At 40.8% G+C, this 19,635-nt stretch overlaps 1 protein-coding gene across 3 annotated transcripts in view; it reads right to left on the bottom strand.

Annotated features, from left to right (window-relative positions):
- Positions 1-1,774: 1,774 nt before the first annotated feature.
- The window catches only part of SMO (smoothened, frizzled class receptor), a 48,475-nt gene continuing 30,614 nt past the window's right edge, over positions 1,775-19,635 (bottom strand). For all 3 annotated transcript variants that reach the window (XM_085875302.1, XM_085875300.1, XM_085875301.1), the window contains exon 14: positions 1,775-4,909. In XM_085875302.1, the coding sequence (XP_085731428.1) occupies positions 4,620-4,909 (290 nt within the window). In that variant the 3' untranslated portion in view covers positions 1,775-4,619. The remainder of the gene's footprint in view (positions 4,910-19,635) is intronic.

Below are 19,635 nucleotides of genomic sequence, written 5' to 3'. Positions count from 1 at the left end.
CACTATGACTAAGTTAAACTATGGTTGGGCATAGGTTTTGAACGCTGACAACAGGCTAAGCATTCGTTGGTATAAGTTATCTTTAACACAACGAAACGTTCTGTGCCCGTTACTAATACATTATGCATACGCTAAACACGTTATGAATATGACCAAAACTTTAAAAAACCTCAAAACTTCAGCGTACGCCAACGTTTTACGTGCGTTATTATACGTTGCCATTCCTGGCTAAAACATCAAGGTGTGACTGGGCCTTAATGGGAGCAGCCAAAAGAATAAAAAGAAGATATATATATATATATATATATATATATATATATATATATATACACATACATACATACATACATACATACATACACACACACACACACACACACACACACACACACACACACACACACAGCAGTTCATATTACTCACTCATAGTCAAGATATCACTGAAATTTTCAGTTGTCAACAAAGAAAGTTGACAATTTTCAATGAAATTACTGATGACGTCGATGTTTGATGATATGCTCTAAATGGGCACCATTTCGCTCAAATCAGTTATTGATGACTTGTATGCAGAGTTATCAGAATTCTCCTCAAGCTTCCTTTGCTGATGTTGAGTTCATACATCTACACACACATACATATACGTATACACACCACTTACACAGTGGCTGGCAGGAGATGCACACTTGCCTATAAGCTGTCTTGCCTGGGTTCGAATCCCGACCCGATTAAAAAGTATAATCCCAGTGTTTCACAGACAGGGTGATTCATTAATGTCTGTGCCGTCGTTCAGATAGATATTAAATGGGAATACCATCTGCCAGCATTAGTTGGTAGATCTTAAAGATCCTATGGTATCATTTGTGAAGAGTAGATGAGCTATCCCAGCACCATGAACAAATTATTGCCCCGATTTCATGTGATGGAGAAGTGACTCGTCCAGGATTGTAACCCCATCCAAGAAACTGCTTCAGCAGAACTGGTGGTCTCTACAGAGAGTGTGGATGATGATGATGATGATGATGATGATGATGATGATGATGATGATGATGATGATGATGATGATGATGATGATGATGATGATGATGATGATGATGATGATGATGATGATGATGATGATGATGATGATGATGATGATGATGATGATGATGATGATGATGATGATGATGATGATGATGATGATGATGATGATGATGATGATGAATTCCACAGAATATTAAAAAGGTGTTTATTTTAATAAAGAATACAATATAAAAATAGTGTTAAGCAGTCATGGCCTGTACTAACGATGCCATTGCTTTGTTGCTTTCAAAACATCTCTTGAGGAAATAGAAAAGTAAAGAAAGTAAAAACCTAAACTTATTAAAACGGTCTTGAATCCAACAAGACGCTTACAAGTCAGCAATTTAATTTTAAAATGAAAAAAAATAAAAATTAAAAAAAAAAACTTTAGACCTTGATACGTATCACAATGACGAGAAAAAAAAGAAACATACCTGGATCGCTGTCACAAATGTACCTGTTAAAAGAGTACACCTCATTTCAATCACCGCCGACCACCGGATGAATTAAAGTTCTTGCAAAAGAAATGATCACAAATCCACAATTTACTTCCCTCACATATCAAATGCATGTCATGTAGCACATCGACCTTGCACAAAGTAGCATACTGAGCTGACTTGTAATCAGATGAAAGCTGAATATGCACATGAAAAAGAAAACAAAACTCCCTTTCGGTTTACAATGAAGAATTTAACGAAGCTTGGAGTTCTTTCGCCATCTCTACCCAGGTATATCTTTATAGATAGCAAACACGATTAAACCGTCAAATGCAACACTGCCAAAATAATTTTCAGAGAAAGAAAATATTTGGTTAAAATAAGAAAAGTTTTCTTGAAACAACAAAAATCACGAGAAAATCTCTCACTGGAAGAAATAATTTTCTCGTGGTTTTCTAGTTTCAAGAAAACTTTTCTTATTTCAAGAAACTACAGGGTAACCCCAAAAAGTATGCCCCGGGAAAAGTTTAATAACCTTCACAGTTTTCATTCAATCTCTTTCATTTTTCAGAAGGTTAAGGTACAGCATAATCTACCAAGTTTCTTGAACATGTGACATTCACATGCCATGTCATGGACCCCTGAAGAAAAGTCATTTACTGTAGAAAACTATATCTGCGGATAAATTTCATCTTACACACAAAGCACCTTGTTCTGTGCACATTTTGCAACAAGGAAAGCTCCTACCACGTCTCAAATGCAAAGGTTGGGGAAAACGTTTAGACAGCATGGCACAGTCTTGAATATAAATTCCCCAAACAGAGGAGGCTACTCTTGCCAACCAAAATCAGGAAGGTCACTCGAGAATATTGCTGCTGTTGCTGACTCATCGCCCGCAGTCCCAAAAAATATCTTCGTCACCGCTGTCAAGAACTTAACATCAACAAAGAAAGCTTGAGGAGAATTTTGGTAACTCTGCATTCAAGTCATCAATAACTTTCCTCGATGTGTGGCCCTCTGCATTGAGCGAAATGGTGTCCATTTAGAGCATATCATCAAACATCGACGTCATCAGCAATTTCATTGAAAAATTGTCAACTTTCTTTGTAGACAACTGAAAATTTCAGTGATATCTTGACTATGAATGAGTAATATGACCAGCTGATTTTGTTAAATTTGATTGGATCATATTAAAGTTATTTAATGTTTCCCCGGACCCACTTTTTGGGGGTCACCCTATATTTTCTTACAAAGAAAATTATTGTTGGCAGTGAATTTTATCACATCGTGGTCATGTTCGATGTTGCAGTTGCAGTGAAGGATTGCAAAGGTGGTTGAAATGCAATGCTCAGCATACCACATCAAAAGGCCAAACAAACCGTTTCTTAGCAATGCGATCATTTAAATACTTTAGAAAGTGTGAGTGTGGATCTTTTTTCTTCCAAAAATAAAAAGCAACAGAAATACGATTTCAAAAAATTTATCAACATCATTCAAGTTCTATAAACATCCTATTTTGAACCAACGAATGTCTCTTCTTTACTCTAAAAAGTTGCACACAAGGAACTCTATTCACTCCCTCCTCCCCCTCCCCCCTTATAAATCCCAAGTTTACATCAACACTAATTTCTCAATGTGATTGTGGAGCCAGAATACTTTTCATTTTGCATTATGATTCACAAATCTGTTGTACCTATACTTTTTAAAGGCTTTTCCACGATATCACTCTCACCACAATCTCTATCTTGATTGGTCAATCAATGCATTATGCTAATGATATGCAGAATCTGTGAGCTACATTTATCTTTCCTGGTTTTTAATCTTTCGATGTGTTTTTATTTATATTTCTTCTTCGCTCTTTACTTGGTTTCTCACTTTCTAGTTAGCTGTACCCCCCCCCCCCGCGCAATGGGAGACAGGTTTCTTCAAGTGTGTGTGTGTGTGTGTGTGTGTGTGTGTGTGTGTGTGTGTGTGTGTGTGTGTGTGTGTGTGTGTGTGTGTGTGTGTGTGTGTGTGTGTGTGTGTGTGTGTGTGTGTGTGTGTGTGTGTGTGTGTGTGTCCAAATGTCCAGGCCATAACTTTTTTACCATTTTTAAAAATTGGGTCAAAATGTGAAAGGGCAAAGTCATCGTAACTATAAATAGCCCTTATCAGCACCGCCGCAGCATGTCCAAGGAGAACGCCCCATTTAAAAAATTTTTTAAACACTTCCATGTTTCTTTATTTATTTACCATTGAGCATAATTCAGTATGTCTGTCCAGGCCATAACAATTTTACCATTTGAGCTTTTGTCATAAGATTTTCAACAAAGCTTTATAATGAGAATACGGAGAACACACGTTAATAAGATGTACAATTTTTTCTAAACTGTCATTTTCGTCAAGTTAGGTTCAAGTACAAAGCGGCCACGGATGAGTTTTGCATTTTGAGATGCTTTCTAGTTATACTTTTAATTGCCTTTTCTTCATTCTATCCTTGCCAATAAACCTTCAGGTCTACTCTTGCATTCATGGTGTCCTTTGGTTTTAAGTCCGAGTCCACTCCTTCCAATAAATTTCAGATTAACAATTTTAATCTCACTGATGCTACCATCAAGGTGGAAAGTAGTTAATATGAACGAGTGAAAACCCACGTGATCATTTTGCACTATCTATTTTGGGTGGTGGTCAGTGGTAATGCTCCTTAAGGCTTTCTATCTCAACATAACTAAGTTAGTTTGCAGCTTGCATGCCAGCGATATAAACTGCTTTCTACCACTAGTCCGGTCAGGTACATTGTTTCAAACAGTGGCACCATTTTCAAGAATTGAGCATACTGTTCAAAACTTACAAAACTTGTGCTTCAAAGATTTTATCACCAATACTTTTTTAAAGTATTAAAAAAAAAAAAAACACAATGAGGAAGTACCTGGGAAAGGTCAAACAATTACGAAGTTTTACAAGTGTTCTTTGTACATCGACACTAGGCTGCACCAGCGAGACTAGTTCTTCATTCTTCTTTGTATATGCTTATCACTGTTAAAATTGCGAACTTAAAAATACCTTTGTTGTTTGAATGTTTTTAATGTGGCCTAAACCACTTGGATGCAAGTGCCCAAAGGGCCCTCAAGTTGGCTTATCCACTTATGAGATAACTAGACTATGACTGGCCGGCCGCTTGTGCACAACTTGACCCTCTTCCCCGGCACTCTCGGGATCAGACGGGCAACCAGGCAGCTTCGGAATAGGCTCCTCAGGAGTTTCCACGATGGCCGGTTTGTTCGCCATTTTGATCGGGGGTAAACGGCGTGGAAAATCAAGTTCCACGGTGGTCTCATTTGGCAGGGAGGGATACGAGGGTGGAGGCGGTAGGCGATGAGGTTTGCGTCTTTTGCGCTTCTTGTGTTTCGGAGGAGATGATCTGCAGTCTGAATCTGAAAAAAAAGTGATAAAATAACAATAAGAGAGTGGTCTACAAATTCAATCCAGTCTTTTATCCTCAAGCATCATGAACATTTGTGATAACAGAGAGAGTACCCGTCACAAAAGGCCGACTGCTTTTGCACTTTGCCCTTTCAACTGTCATCCACCCTCCCCAAACTTACCAACAACACACACAAATGTATATGTGTATATATATATATATATATATATATATATATATATATATATATATATACATATATATATATACATATACATATATATATACATATACATATATATATACATATACATACATATATACATACATATATATATATATATTTATACATATACATATATATATATATATATACACATACATATATATATATATATATATATATATATATATATATATATATATATATATATATATATATATATATATATATATATATATATATTTATATATATATGTATGTATGTGTATATATATATATATATATATGTATATATATATATGTATGTATGTATATGTATGTATATATATATATATGTATATACACATACATACATATATATATATATATACAAATACATATATATATACATATATATATATATATATATATATATATATATATATATATATATATACATACAGTTTGTATTACACACGCACGTCAACAACCTTTCAAAGTCCAGGCTTCTTGCTTACCCGAATTCCTTTGTCCCGAGCCTTTTACATTGATGGAATCATGTCCCTGTGTGTCCCATCATATTCCCCCCTCCACTGCTTCAAGGATGACACCACTATCTCAGTTGACCTCAGATTTCCATTCATTACCTCCACCATTACCTCCACAGAGGTTATGTTTTCACTCCTGTCTGTCTGTTTGTGTGCAGGATATCTCAAAAAGTTATGGAAGGATTCGGACGAAATTTAGTGGAGAGGGTGGGTGTGTGACAAGGACGAATTGATTCGATTTTGGTGAAGATCTGAATGTGGATTTGGATATGAGAATTATTTATTTTTGAAAGTGATTATTCACCATTAAGAGATAGGATTCAAAAACTATTATATACCGTATTTCAAAAAGTTATTGGGCCCAATATGTTCTCGTGGATCAGGAATTATGTGGCGGAGGTATGCGCTGCCTTCTCGTTGAATATCTGTTTATTTCATAGACTCCTATTGAGAAGGACTGGAACCTCCCATGCTCGGGGTTTGTAACTTGAGTCTGAAGGATTAACTTGAGTCCAGGGCTAAAATGACTTCTAGACGGGCTAGAGACACGATCTCGGGATCCATATAGGGGTTTTTGAGGACGGCGAGTTCAATAGTGTCATTTTCAACACCACCTGAGGTCATCTTCAAGGTCAAAAGGTCATATTTCAAGGTCAAATTACTGAATTTTGGTATTTTTTTGCCCGTTTTTGTGTCTAACTCATAAACGGTGAGAGATGGCTGATTGTAATAAGATGCAAGTGTGTAGAGCTGTCAAACTTTGATATTTATTGTCATATATCGTAAAATATAAACATTATATGCATGTCACAACACTATGCCTATTACAACTATGTCTATGTCTCTCACTAGTTGGAGAGCTTTTCTTGCCTCCTGAGGCATCCCAAAGATTTTTCTTTGTCACTTACATTGAGGACATGAGCTTTCAATAGAATGTTAGCTAAAGTAGTACATGCAGCATTACTACTAGCTAAAGGTGCATCTACAGAGGATAACAGCTCAGCAAAATGAAATCGGCAACGCATTTTAGTCTTGTCATGCAAATTATAGGCATTATGTACAAAAAAGACGGTTGACATAGTCGGCACACTCAATCCACCTCTATTCAAATTATCTAGAAACTCAGATGACACCTCGTTACCATCTTCATCATCAATGATCTCCTCCATACTCGTGCTATCGCCATATTTATGAACAAGGTGTCCGGCCAAATAAACTACTTTATGCTTAAGGGCATCGTCAGACCCCAAGAGATCCTGAGTGTCTTGAGGAGTAATCTCGTCAATGAGTTCACTTCGCTCATCTGGATTTATGGAAGTTGTACAGTTCTTGTCACAATCAATCACACGAGAACTCGATTCGGGCATAATGTCATGCTTAATGAGTGTTTGCAAGTTTACAATTTTAGCTGCAGCCATAATGTCAACTACGTCAATGTAGAAGTTTCCACCGCTTCTTTGCCTGGCTTGGCCGAAAAACTTTTCCAAGGCTTCATCTGCAAATATAGCAGGAAGAACATAGTCAAAGTCTTTCTCTGCCAGAAGCAATTTGGCAGCATCCACATTATTACGTGTGGACACAGTGAAGGCTTCAGCAGTTTGCTGAGTTAGCTTCAGCTTACGACCACCACCTCCTTGTCATGCGCAGGTAGATATAATTTGGCAGGCCTGCTCCAGCCTAGTGAAACTTGTACAGTCTGCTGTCCAAGGCTGTCTGGATTCGTTACGCAGATGGATAGCTGAGAAACGGTCTTTCACGTTCATCATCTTGAACCACTCACTCATTATCTGGGTGAGGATGATTGTGCCTTCGCTGATGCCCAGTGAATCCTTGAAGGTCTTTAAAGCAGCGACAGTCTTGTCATTGAACACTTGGCATACCAATCGTATGCTCTGGTGTTGAAGGGGCTTGGGGAAAACAGCGGTGTGCGTCAGCTTGGTTAAGCGAATAGGAGTAGCCTGGTCAATCTCATAAACCTTCTAAATATCACTCCAGTAAGCTTTGTACTCATTACCATCTACGACAAATGAGAGTGTCTTGCCATCAACAGTAATCCAGTTGTTGCGAACATTTTTGAAGATGTGCACGTAGTCGCACACTAAGAACATAGATTACTCTTGAATTGACAGCACTTGGCAACTTCCTGGTCCTCCAAGTTTTGAATAAACACTGCGGTTGGTATTGCAATTGTCACATATCAAAGAAATCACAGTACCGCCAGCACCAACTACAGCTGATGCAGCTTCGATAAGGAGTTCCTTCAGCTGATCAGCAGTTAGTTTTTTGCAGGGTAAAATGCGGAGAATATAGCGTGGACCACCGAAATGGCAGGCAACTTCAACAACCATAGCATGTGAAGCAAGCATTTCGTGTTCACCACCCGCTGCTGCATTTTGAGCATATCCCACAACATGCCCTCCAGAAAATCGCAATGTTTCGACCAGCTTTACCTCGTCAAACATTAAATTGACCAAACGCTGCTGTGGTTTAAGCTGGTCGAACAAGGTTTTGAGGTTGGAGTCCTGCTGACTACAAGCAAGCATCTGTTTTACCTTTTTGTTGATGGTAGAATGATTAAGCCGGATCGACGAATCATTTTGTATGCACTGGGTGATATGTTGTGAAGTTGCATTGCGAAAATCATAGTATCAGTATCAAATCGGCGACGATCAAGAGGCTTGAACATAAGATGCAGCTGTGACAGAAGGAAGGTGAAATGAGGAAGCTCGTGTGCCTCAATGTAAGTGACAAAGAAAAAGCTTTGGGATGCCTCCGGAGGCAAGAAAAGCTCTCCAACTAGTGAGAGACATAGACATAGTTGTAATAGGCATAGTGTTGTGACATGCATATAATGTTTATGTAATACGATATATGACAATAAATATCAAAGTTTGACAGCTCTACACACTTACATCTTATAACAATCAGCCATCTCTCACCGTTTATGAGTTACACAAAAACGAGCAAAAAAAATACCAAAATTCAGTAATTTGACCTTGAAATATGACCTTTTGACCTTGAAGATGACCTCAGGTGGTGTTGAAAATGACACTATTGAACTCGCCGTCCTCAAAAACCTCTATATGGATCCCGAGATCGTGTCTCTAGCCCTTCGAGAAGTCATTTTAGCCCCGGACTCAAGTTAATCCTTCAGACTCAAGTTACAAACCCCGAGATCGTGAGGTTCAAGTCCTTCTCTATAGGAGTCTATGGTTTATTTCCTTCCATCAGTTGAAACTGCCTAATCCTTATACAGGGTGCCCCACAGAAAACCAAGAAATTTGAGATTTTGAGATTTATTTTGCCATATTTTAGCATATCAATAAACTAACATACAAATAAAGTGTATCTTTATTCCGGGCATAGTGGCGTGCGCCTGTAATCCGGCTACTCGGAGGCTTGGGTTGGAGGATCGCTTGAGGACGGGAGCTCTGCGCTGGGCCGTCCTATGAGAGGGTGTAGGACAGCCCGGAATCATGGCGAAACCCAATCCTTATCCGTGTGTCATAAGAGGCGACCAGGGTTGCGTCAGGAAGGGCATCCGGCGTAAAACCTATGCCAAATCAGTATGCGGATCATAACGGATGATCCGCTGTGGCGACCCCTAAAGGGAGCAGCCGAAAAAAGAAGAAGATAAAGTGTATCTTTGTTTTACACTACATCTCAGTTTGCTTTTGTTTTGTTTGAAAATAAAGTGCATCTTTGTTTTACACTACATCTAAGTTTGCTTTTGTTTTGTTTTAAAGAAACTGTACCAAATTTCCTGATTTTCTGTGGAGCACCCTGTAGTTTATGCTCTTCCATGAGCCTGGACTTTGTATTTTAAAAAATTATGTTTTGCTGAGCAGGCCAACACATTTACTCAAAGCACCACAGTAGTCATGTGTTACCACCACATTGTACATTTCCATGGGGATTTACCCTGACATGAAGTGCAATCCAATGGCCTGTGCTGTGGGGTATTGTGTAACCTACAAGTGGAAAATATAACAAAAGTCCAAGGTATAAAAGAAGAAAGGAAGAATCCCCAGCAAACTTAAGGAATTACTGTGATTTAACACACAAAAGAAAAGGCTGTGCATGTCATAACATCCATCCGAGGGAGGGAACACACATATCGATGCCTCCCCTTGCCTCCGAAACACCACAGTGACAGTTTATAACTCGGTGAAGATTCAAACCTCGGTTTGACAGATCAACGGCGAGTGTGCATACCTCTAACCTATTCTGCCACCCATACACACATATGTAATATGTACAAACACACATGTGGGCTTGCCACCAGTATTTGCTTTTATGAATGACCGGCTGGTGGTACAGCCTTCGGTGAGTGCAGCAGCAGTGTTCCAGTGGTTAGAAAGATCGATGTGATGGGCATGGATAACTTTCGAGGTAAAAAAAAATCTAGAAGCGCGATAGTGAAATGAAGGGTGATGGACCAGAAACAGTGGCTTGAGCTTGAAGGAAAGATAACACCAATGTTGGGATAGGCTCCAGTGAAGAGCCTCGGAAGATGGTAGATTGTTGAGTTGAGATGTGCGGAGTGCAAAAATGAGGGAGAAGCTTCTGCAGAAATGAAGGAATATTGATATGGTGTGGAGTGCCAGGAAAGTTGTAGATCTGGTGACTGAAGTTTGGCCTCGTTCCATGAGTACCATGGTCACTTTTGTTGTATTGTGGCCACTTTTTTGATACTGTGGCCACTGTTGTGGTCACTGAAGGTAAGCAAACATTGTAATGAGATATGTAGAGAGAATGGAAGTTCTGGTGATCTGGTTAATCAGGAGATAGTTCAGATTACTGCAATATCTGACAAATATAGCTTTTTATGGATGAGGTATAATGCTTCAGTTTCCATTGATGGCTCTTACAGTGGAGTTCAGGGTAGCAAAGTTGCGACAGCACATGATGTTGAGGGATTTGTTGGAGCCGGTGGTTGGAAATGCTTTTCCAGAACAAAATGTAATTCAGAAGTGAACAGTGAGAGAAGAGGTAGACGAGATTGAAGAGAGGCTGCTGCAGATGGAGCTGATGGGAGAAATGGTGTTGGTGGGTGTCTGCTTTTGGGAGAGGCAGGTACAAAAGAGAGCAGGAAGATGGTGGTGAAGGGAAATAGGAGGGAAGGTTTGCTGAGGCAGTGGGTCAGGTGCAATGGGACCTGGACAAGGTAGGAAGGCATGGAGATAAGCAAACTGAAGTGGTAAGAGATCTGGAAGATAGAACCGGTTGTGCTGACCTTCCTGTTGTGCTCTACTTTTTATGTTCTTCCCACTTCAATAAACTTGAGGTTAAATGTTGTTCGATTTGTGAGGAGGTTAAGCATTGGCAGCAAGGAGGTATACGGTAAGTGGTGCCATGATCAGGTACTGCCAGGGGTGATGGAGATGGTGCAAAATATAAGGTGTTGTCGTGCAAATTAAGGAATGTAGAGAGAGCAGAAGGAATTCGTGTGGTTAGGTTTGTGGAGAAAGGCCAGGCTGGAACATAGGAGTTGGAGTAGGAAGGGGGTAGGCGGTGTTTATGACAGTCAGTGATTGGGAGGTGGTGGTAAATTCAGTGACAGTTGGTCTTCCAAAAAATATCTGCATGACATTGAGGGTGGCATGTTCCATGCATGTCATTTGAGGTGGGGTACACAGGATATGTTGGGGAATCCTTGATGTTTTTTTTCCAACTTCGGGGGAGTGGCAGAGTGCGGAGGAAGGTGTGTGAGGAAGTGGCACATGCTAAAGTCAAGGTTCAACACAGATTTGGAAAGTCAACGGAAACAGGCCGAGCATGTTGCACTGCTTGTTGGTTGGATGGATCATACATATATATACATATATATATATATATATATATATATATATATATATATATACATATATATATATATATATATATATATATATATATATACACAAGCCGGTAGGCGACATGGGTGGTCGCTACATAATTGCATACTAGTCATACAGTTTTTGATGGATAGGGCTGAAAATTTTTGACAAAGGTTGATTATAGTGCACATAAAAGACTTCAAGCCGATTTTTGATTTTCGAAAAAAAAATATATTTTTAGGATTTTTCTAAAATTTCAAAGTCCAGTCTAAAATTTCAAAATTTCAAAATATAGAGGTTGATTATAGTGCGCATAAAATCCTGGAAGCCGATTTAAAAAAAAAATTTAAGGATTTATCCAAAAATTTCAAAGTCCCGTTGCTAGGCAATGGTGGTGTCCATACCAACGGCGCTCAAAAGCATAGAACTAGATCCTGGTATGAACCTACCTGTCAAGTTACATCAAAATCGGTTGACTCCTCTGGCCTCCAGAGCTGTCCATTATATACAGACATACAGACAGATGGAAAAAGTGAAAATAAGGGTGCTCAAGTGACCACCCAACAAGCCGGTAGGCGACATGGGTGGTCGCTACATAATTGCATACTAGTCATAGTTTTTGACAGATCAGGCTGAAATTTTTTGACAGAGGTTCATTATAGAGCACATAAAAGCCTGGAAGCCGATTTTTGATTTTCGAAAAAATATATTTTTTCGGATTTTTTTAAAAATTTCAAAGTCCCGTTGCTAGGCAACGGTGGTGTCCATAGCAACGGTCCTCAAAAGCATAGAACAAGATCCTGGTCTGAACCTACCTGTCAAGTTTCATCAAAATCGGTTGACTCCTCTGGCCTCCAGAGCTGTCCATTACAGACAAACATACAAACATACAGACAGACGGACAGACGGAAAAAGTGAAAATAAGGGTACTCTAGCGACCACCAACATACAAACACATACAGACAGACGGAAAAAGTGAAAATAAAGGTCCTCCAGCGACCACCCAACAAGCCGGTAGACAACATCGGTGGTCGTTACATAATTGCATACGAGTCATACAGTTTTTGACGGATCGGGCTGAACATTTTTGACAAAGAGGTTGATTGGAGCAAGCATAAAAGCCTGGATGGCGATTTTTGATTTTCGAAAAAAATCAATTTTTGGGTGATTTTCCAAAAATTTCAAAGTCCCGTTGCTAGGCAACGGTGGCATTCATAGCAATGGTGCTCAAAAGCATACAAATAGATCTTGATATGAACCTACCTGTCAAGTTTCATAAAAGTCGGATGACTCCTCTGGCCTCCAGAGCTGTCCATTACATATAAACAGACAAGCCGGTAGGCGACATGGGTGGTTGCTACATAATTGCATACTAGTCATACAGTTTTTGACGGATCGGGCTGAAATTTTTTGACAAAGAGGTTGATTCTAGTGCGCATAAAATCATGGAAGCCGATTTTTGATTTTCGAATTTTTTTTTTCGGATTTTTCAATTATTTCAAAGTCCCGTTGCTAGGCAACGGTGGTGTCCATAGCAACGGTGCTCAAAATCATCGAACTAGATCGTGGTATGAACCTACCTGTCAAGTTTCATCAAAATCGGTTGACTCCTCTGGCCTCCAGAGCTGTCCATTACAAACAGACATACAGCCAGACGGAAAAAGTGAAAATAAGGGTGCTCTTGCGACCACCCAACAAGCAGGTAGGCGACATGGGTGGTCGCTGCATAATTGCATACTAGTCATACAGTTTTTGACAGATCGGGCTGAAAATGTTTGACAAAGAGGTTGATTATAGTGCGCATAAAATCCTGGAAGCCGATTTAAAAAAAAAATTTAAGGATTTATCCAAAAATTTCAAAGTCCCGTTGCTAGGCAACGGTGGTGTCCACAGCAACAGTGCTCAAAAGCATAGAACTCGATTCTGGTATGAACCTTCCTGTCAAGTTTCATCAAACTCGCTCGACTCCTCTGGCCTCCAGAGCTGTTCATTACATAAAAATACAAACAAACATACATACATCAAACATACAGACAGATGGAAAAATAGCTCTGCAAAGCGGGCGTAACCCCTCAACCCATGCATTGTAAAAGGAAGCAATGATATCACGATGATGCAGTCAGTTAGAGCACGTTGGACATCATATCTAAAATCAATGAGACTTCAAGATGGCTACCGTGGCGGTTCGTAAAAATCGCAGCACGCCCATTTTCGAAAGGAACCTTCCTCAACTCAACTCCAACACACACACTGCAAAAATGCATTTAATCGGACAAGCCAAGCCGTTCTCAAAATTGACGAAAACCAATTTCAAGACGACTGCCGTGGCGGCCACACTGAAAATCGCAGTGCGCCCATTTTTGAAAGGAACCTTCCTCGACTCAACCCCAACACACCCTGCAAAAATGGATTTAATCGGACAAGGCGTTCTCCTCGAAATAGACGGAAACCAATTTCAAGATGGCTGCCATGGAGGCCACATTTAAAATCGCAGTGCGCCCATTTTCGAAAGGAACCTTCCTCTACTCAACCCCAACATACCCTGCAAAAATGGATTTAAATCGGACAAGGCGTTTTCCTCGAAATTAACGGAAACCAAAAGTTGACGGACGCTCGAACACCGAAGTACGAACTTTGACCTCTGTGACCTTGAAAAGTAGGTCAAATCAAAAACCCGGGTTATTATATCATGTATCCTCATCAGATATACCTGTGATAAAAAATTTGGCGATGATCCAACCATTCGTTCAGGAGAAATAGCCATTTCTTGGTTTTCAGTTTTGGCCCCCTGGTGGCCGAGCCGAGAATCAAATTGCGCTCATTATCGAAAGGAACCTTCCTCTACCCAGCCCCAATACACACTGCAAAAATGGATTTAATCGGACAAGGCGTTCTCCTCGAAATTGACGGAAACTAAAAGTTGACAGACCCCGGACGGACGCCCGGACGCCCGGAGAGCGCCTGTGACGCCAATACCCCTTAGCCCAATTCGGGCTGAGGGGTAAAAAGTGAAAATAAGGGTACTCTAGCGATCACCCAACATACAGACAGACGGAAAAACTGAGAATAAGGGTAGTCTCACGACCACCCAACAGACGGAAAAACTGAGAATAAGGGTAGTCTCGCGACCACCGAATTCATATATACATACACATATATATGTATATGTATATGTATGTATATATATATATATATATATATATATATATATATATATATATATATAAACATATATATCTACATATATACATACATTTACATATATTTATATACATACATACATATACATAAATTTATATACAAACATACATATACATATATCTATAAACATACATACATACATACAAATATATATTATATTGTTGCGGAGCTGGGTATCGGCTGCGAGCACGACCGCGAGGTGGAGCAGTAGGGTCGACTCTACCGAACACCCAGAATCTCAATCGTACCTTTCGGAAAACTTCGAGGGTACGGGTCCCTTGAATCGTCAATAATTCCACCACGTGGTACAGGGTTATTTGCCAATCTTCAAAATACCTAGAGATCCACGTGGCGAGTTACCGAGTATTCACACCCTCAACGGCACTCGTACGAGTCGAGCCGTTAGCATGCCAGACCCGTGCGCAACCCGAGCGGATGGTTGCCAAAGTCCCGTCGCTCCAAATGTACATTTACAGCGGCAACAGCCTTTGTAATTCACCAACACACGCCATGCTAAGCCAATGGAAGAAACACAGAAACGAGCTGATACATTTAACAAATGTATTTCTTTATAATGGGGGAAAGGGGGGAGCACGCAAGAAGCAGAGTTATCCGACTATAGAGATACAAGTATGTACAGCAAAGAGCACTTAAACAATTCCTACTCACAGACAGGCCCACCGACAGACAGACAGACAGACACACAGACACACACACACACACACACACGGACCTGTCCACCTCGTGTGGTTCGGCTGACACGGGCAAACCAGTCCATTGTCGAGATGCGATGACAGAATCCAGAGCTCCCTTCAGCGCTCGTCCCGGCAACCAAAAACTCTCCTCTGCATCCCAAACTGTCCAGAAGGCAGGAGGTTTCTCTGACACTTCTCCAAGTCTTTGAGTTGAACGTCAAAGCGAGGGCTGATAACCTGGCCATCAGATTGACCACAACCTTGCCTGCTCGATGGTCATCAACTATCTCAAAAACTCTCTCAGTTCACCGACAAAGAGACGGCGCGCAACCGACTTGTGGTTCTTGTGGAGGAAGGATCTCCCCTCTTCCGATCACGTCACAACCTTATTCGCCCCCATCTAGGGGGGGAGGGGCCGCCTCCTCCCTCCCCGCTTTCCCTCACTGGATGGTTTTGGTGCGCAAAATGCGCTCGTCACCCTGTCATTGGCCAAAACGGGTGGCAAGTCCATTGATTGGCCCGGGGGCATGGTGACGTCACGCGGACCGCCTTTCTCACCGTCGCGGGGTCTGATTGGCTGAGCGGCAGCCACCTCACTCATAGCACGCTGATTGGTTGAGGGCTGCCGCGAGGCTCCTCCTTGAACTCCGCCCACCATGGCGTCGGCCAGAGCGAGGTGGAAGTGAGGGTGATGCTGGCGTTGTTGTAGTTAGAGGATGGTGTTGAGATAAAAGAAAACCCTGACTATCAAAATAACTCCACAGTGCATGCACATTCAATTACCCATTAAACAAGGGATGGGGAGCTATCTATCCACATTTACTTATCTAAATAACTGAGCTATAGGACTGGTATGTTGAGTACTCATGGCTTCCAGATTCGTAACAATATATATATATATATATATATATATATATATATATATATATATATATATATATATATACATACATACATACATACACATATATACATACATACACACACCATTCCTTTCACCAGGATAAAGTTGTGGAAAGGTACAGATAAGGGGATGGGTATAAAAATATTTCAAAGGCCTTGAATATCCCTTTGAGCACAGTCAAGACAATCATAAAGATGTTTGAGGTGTATGGTACCACAAAGACCCTGCCTCGATGAGGCCATCCCTCCAAATTGGATGACTTAGTCAGGAGGAGACTGATCAGAGGCCACCAAGAGGCCAATGGCAACTTGTAAAGAGCTACATGCCTTTATGGCAAAGACTGGTCACTGTGTGCATGTGACAACAATATCCCAAGCATTGCACAAGTCTGGCCTGTATGGTAGGGTTGCAGAAGGAAGCCATTACTCAAAAAAGCCCACCTTGAGTCCTGTTCGAGGTTTGCAAAAAAACACTCTAGAGATTCTGAAGCCATGTGGCAAATAGTTTTCTGGTCTGCTGGAACAAAGATGGACCTTTTTGGCCTAAATCCAAAACATTACCTTTGGTGCAAACCCAACACAGCACATCACCCAAAGAACACCATTCCAACTGTGAAGTGTGGTGGTGGCAGCATCATGTTATGGAGATATTTCTCATCAGCAGGAACTGAGACACTTGTCAGGATAGAAGGGAAAATGCATGGAGCCAAATACAGAAAAATCCAAGAGGAAAACCTACTGCCCTCTGCAAGAAAGATGAAATTGGGATGGAAGTTCACCTTTCAGCATGACAACGACCCAAAGCACACAGCCAAAGCTACATTGGAGTGACTAAGGAACAAAAGGATAAATGTCCTTGAGTGGCCCAGTCAGAGCCCCGACCTTAACCCAATCAAAAAGGCAACAAAAGGTGAAAATTTTGAAAGGGGATGTGGACTTTCTGTAAGCACTACATACGGTATGTATATGTATATGCAGTGTGCAAATGGGATGGGAAGAGGGGGAGAGTGAAATTGAGAAAAGGAAGAAAAATGAAGATGATTGGAGAGATAAAGGAATGTTGTAGGAGATTGGGGGGGGAGGGAAGGGAGAAGTTATGTTTGGGGCATACAGATGTGGGAGAAATAATAAAGATTTTGCATATATCATAAGTAAATTGTCTCCAAGGCAAAGCTTTAATAATAAAGAGCAATTTCAAGAGGAGAATGTTTATATGAAGTCATGGTTAAAAGGAAATAGGCAAAGCTGGATTGCTCGGGGAGGTTCTGATTGTAAAAAGGAAATGAAAGTTTTATAAGTTGTGTGCAGGTACAAGTCTAATTATCCAATTGCTGCTGGGAGAATGACCCAATGGATTCGAGATTTCAGCAAATAATCATCAAAACACAATAACAGTTTTAAAGGAGTCATGAACAGGGTTTATTAGAATGCTAATTAATTCAGTCTTGTGTACATTTGCATTGGATGGAAATTAAAGAGAAAAAAAATATATAATAAGTCGAGTGAATTGCATTCAGAGTATGCAGTGTTCATAGGTGATGCATAGAGCTTTTCAACAAGGAAGAATTTGGTCTTTTGTTTTCCCCATTGTCTTGAACTGATGATGGCACTTGGACATGTCACGTGTCATAGGAAAAGGGCACTTGGAGACATCGATGTACTTTAACATGAATTCCAAGGATGTTAAATAATTGACGAATCATGGGATTTCAAAGTGTAATCCAAGCATTCTGAGCTGCTGCTTGGAAGGAAAGCTAGTAACAATTTGCACTGGAGGTTAAGATCTTCATTTTATGATAATGAAATGCCAATGCATATATGGCTCAGCTTAGGATGATTTATAAAGCTCAACACAAGATGAAGGACTCTGCCCAGCAACGTTTTCACAAGAGCCTTCTCCCTCTCTCTCTCACACAGGTTTATCCAATCTCTGCTAAAGATATCCTATAACCATCCTCCTGGCCTTGATACACCAGTCTTGTGGTGAGACGGCTTGCTTTCTCAACATGGAAGGCTAACCTCACCAAAAGCAACCTTAGGTCATGTCACAAGACCCATAAGGAATGTGTCCATTTTCAGATGAGCCAGAAAACAACATTAGGCTAGTTGGTGGTGTATTGTCAAGATTCTCTCCAATTCTCACACTTCATGCACTCCCTCACCAAAAAGGCCTCTCTGCAGACTACTCGTGGCAAGTTGGAATGTCTAAACTCATGGTTCGCCTCCAAAACTCATGTTCTAAACCCATATCAGTCGGTCATGACCACCCAGAACAGGACAGGACACAACATAACAAAGTGAACAACAGGATAAAGGGGAAACAACAACAGCAGAGTGTAGAGAGAAAGTACGTGGAGATGGACAAACAAAGAATGCAGGTAACGATGAGGGGAAGGGAGAACGAAAAGGGTGGACAATATGGATACATAAGCAAAATTTTGGGTGGGTTGGGGGTTGGTTTCATGGGTGTTGAAAAGATCATTATTTTGGATGGGGGATGACATGAGATAGTGGTGAACAGCTGACTTGAAGACCTGGAGGGAAGAATGAGATTGAAGAGAGTATAGGTGGTGGTTCCACAGGTGGGGAAAAAAGAGGAATAAATGAGTGGAGGTGAGCAACGATTCTGGATTTAGGCAGCTTCACTAGGAAGGAGTTGCTGGGGGACCACATACATCCTGCAGATACCTGGGAGGGGACAAAGCACGGGTAGGGCAGTGGGTGCAAGTCCAGAAATTAGGTGGAAGAACACAGACAGACCACCGACCTATCAGCGATGGCAAAGTAATAGGCCCAAATACTCAGCTTCATCAAGAGAGATTTCAATAATATTGAAGGCCTTTTGTTTCCACTGCATCAAGCTGAGCAAGATGTGAGGCAGATGAACCAGCCCAGAGGGGAGGGTAGTACTCCATCGAGCTGGGTTGAAAGCCTTGTCAGAGGATTGGAGCTCAGGTGTGTCAAGGAAGGACATTGCATGACAGAGGATGCCCAATTGACATCTGGCTTTGGAGACCAATTTTGAAATGTGGCTTGCCCGATCATGGCTTAGAGGAAGACCCAAGAGTTTGAGTGACTGAACCTCTGAGAGGGTTGTTGAGAAAGTCGATTGTGGGTTTGGGGGGAGGGGTTAGATCTCAGATGGCTGACTGGTGGCCATTTTGTTACTTAAATGTGTCCCCAACCATTTCTCAGAGATGCGTAGTCCAATTTTGTTCAAACTTGGCACAAGCACAGTAAATGACGGCATGCACGTGCACCGCACCTTATTTTGCGATCTGATCAAATATGGCCAACTGGTAGACTGGCGGCCATTTTAGATGTAAAAAAAAAAAAAACTCGGTATCGAACACGTCCCCAACCATTTC

The sequence above is a fragment of the Eptatretus burgeri genome, chromosome 3 (genome assembly GCF_056783735.1).
Source record: "Eptatretus burgeri isolate ZD-2024b chromosome 3, Ebu_testis_v1, whole genome shotgun sequence".
NCBI lineage: Eukaryota > Metazoa > Chordata > Myxini > Myxiniformes > Myxinidae > Eptatretus > Eptatretus burgeri.
Note: the sequence above shows the minus strand (reverse complement) of the source record. Positions and strands in the feature narration are given on the sequence as shown.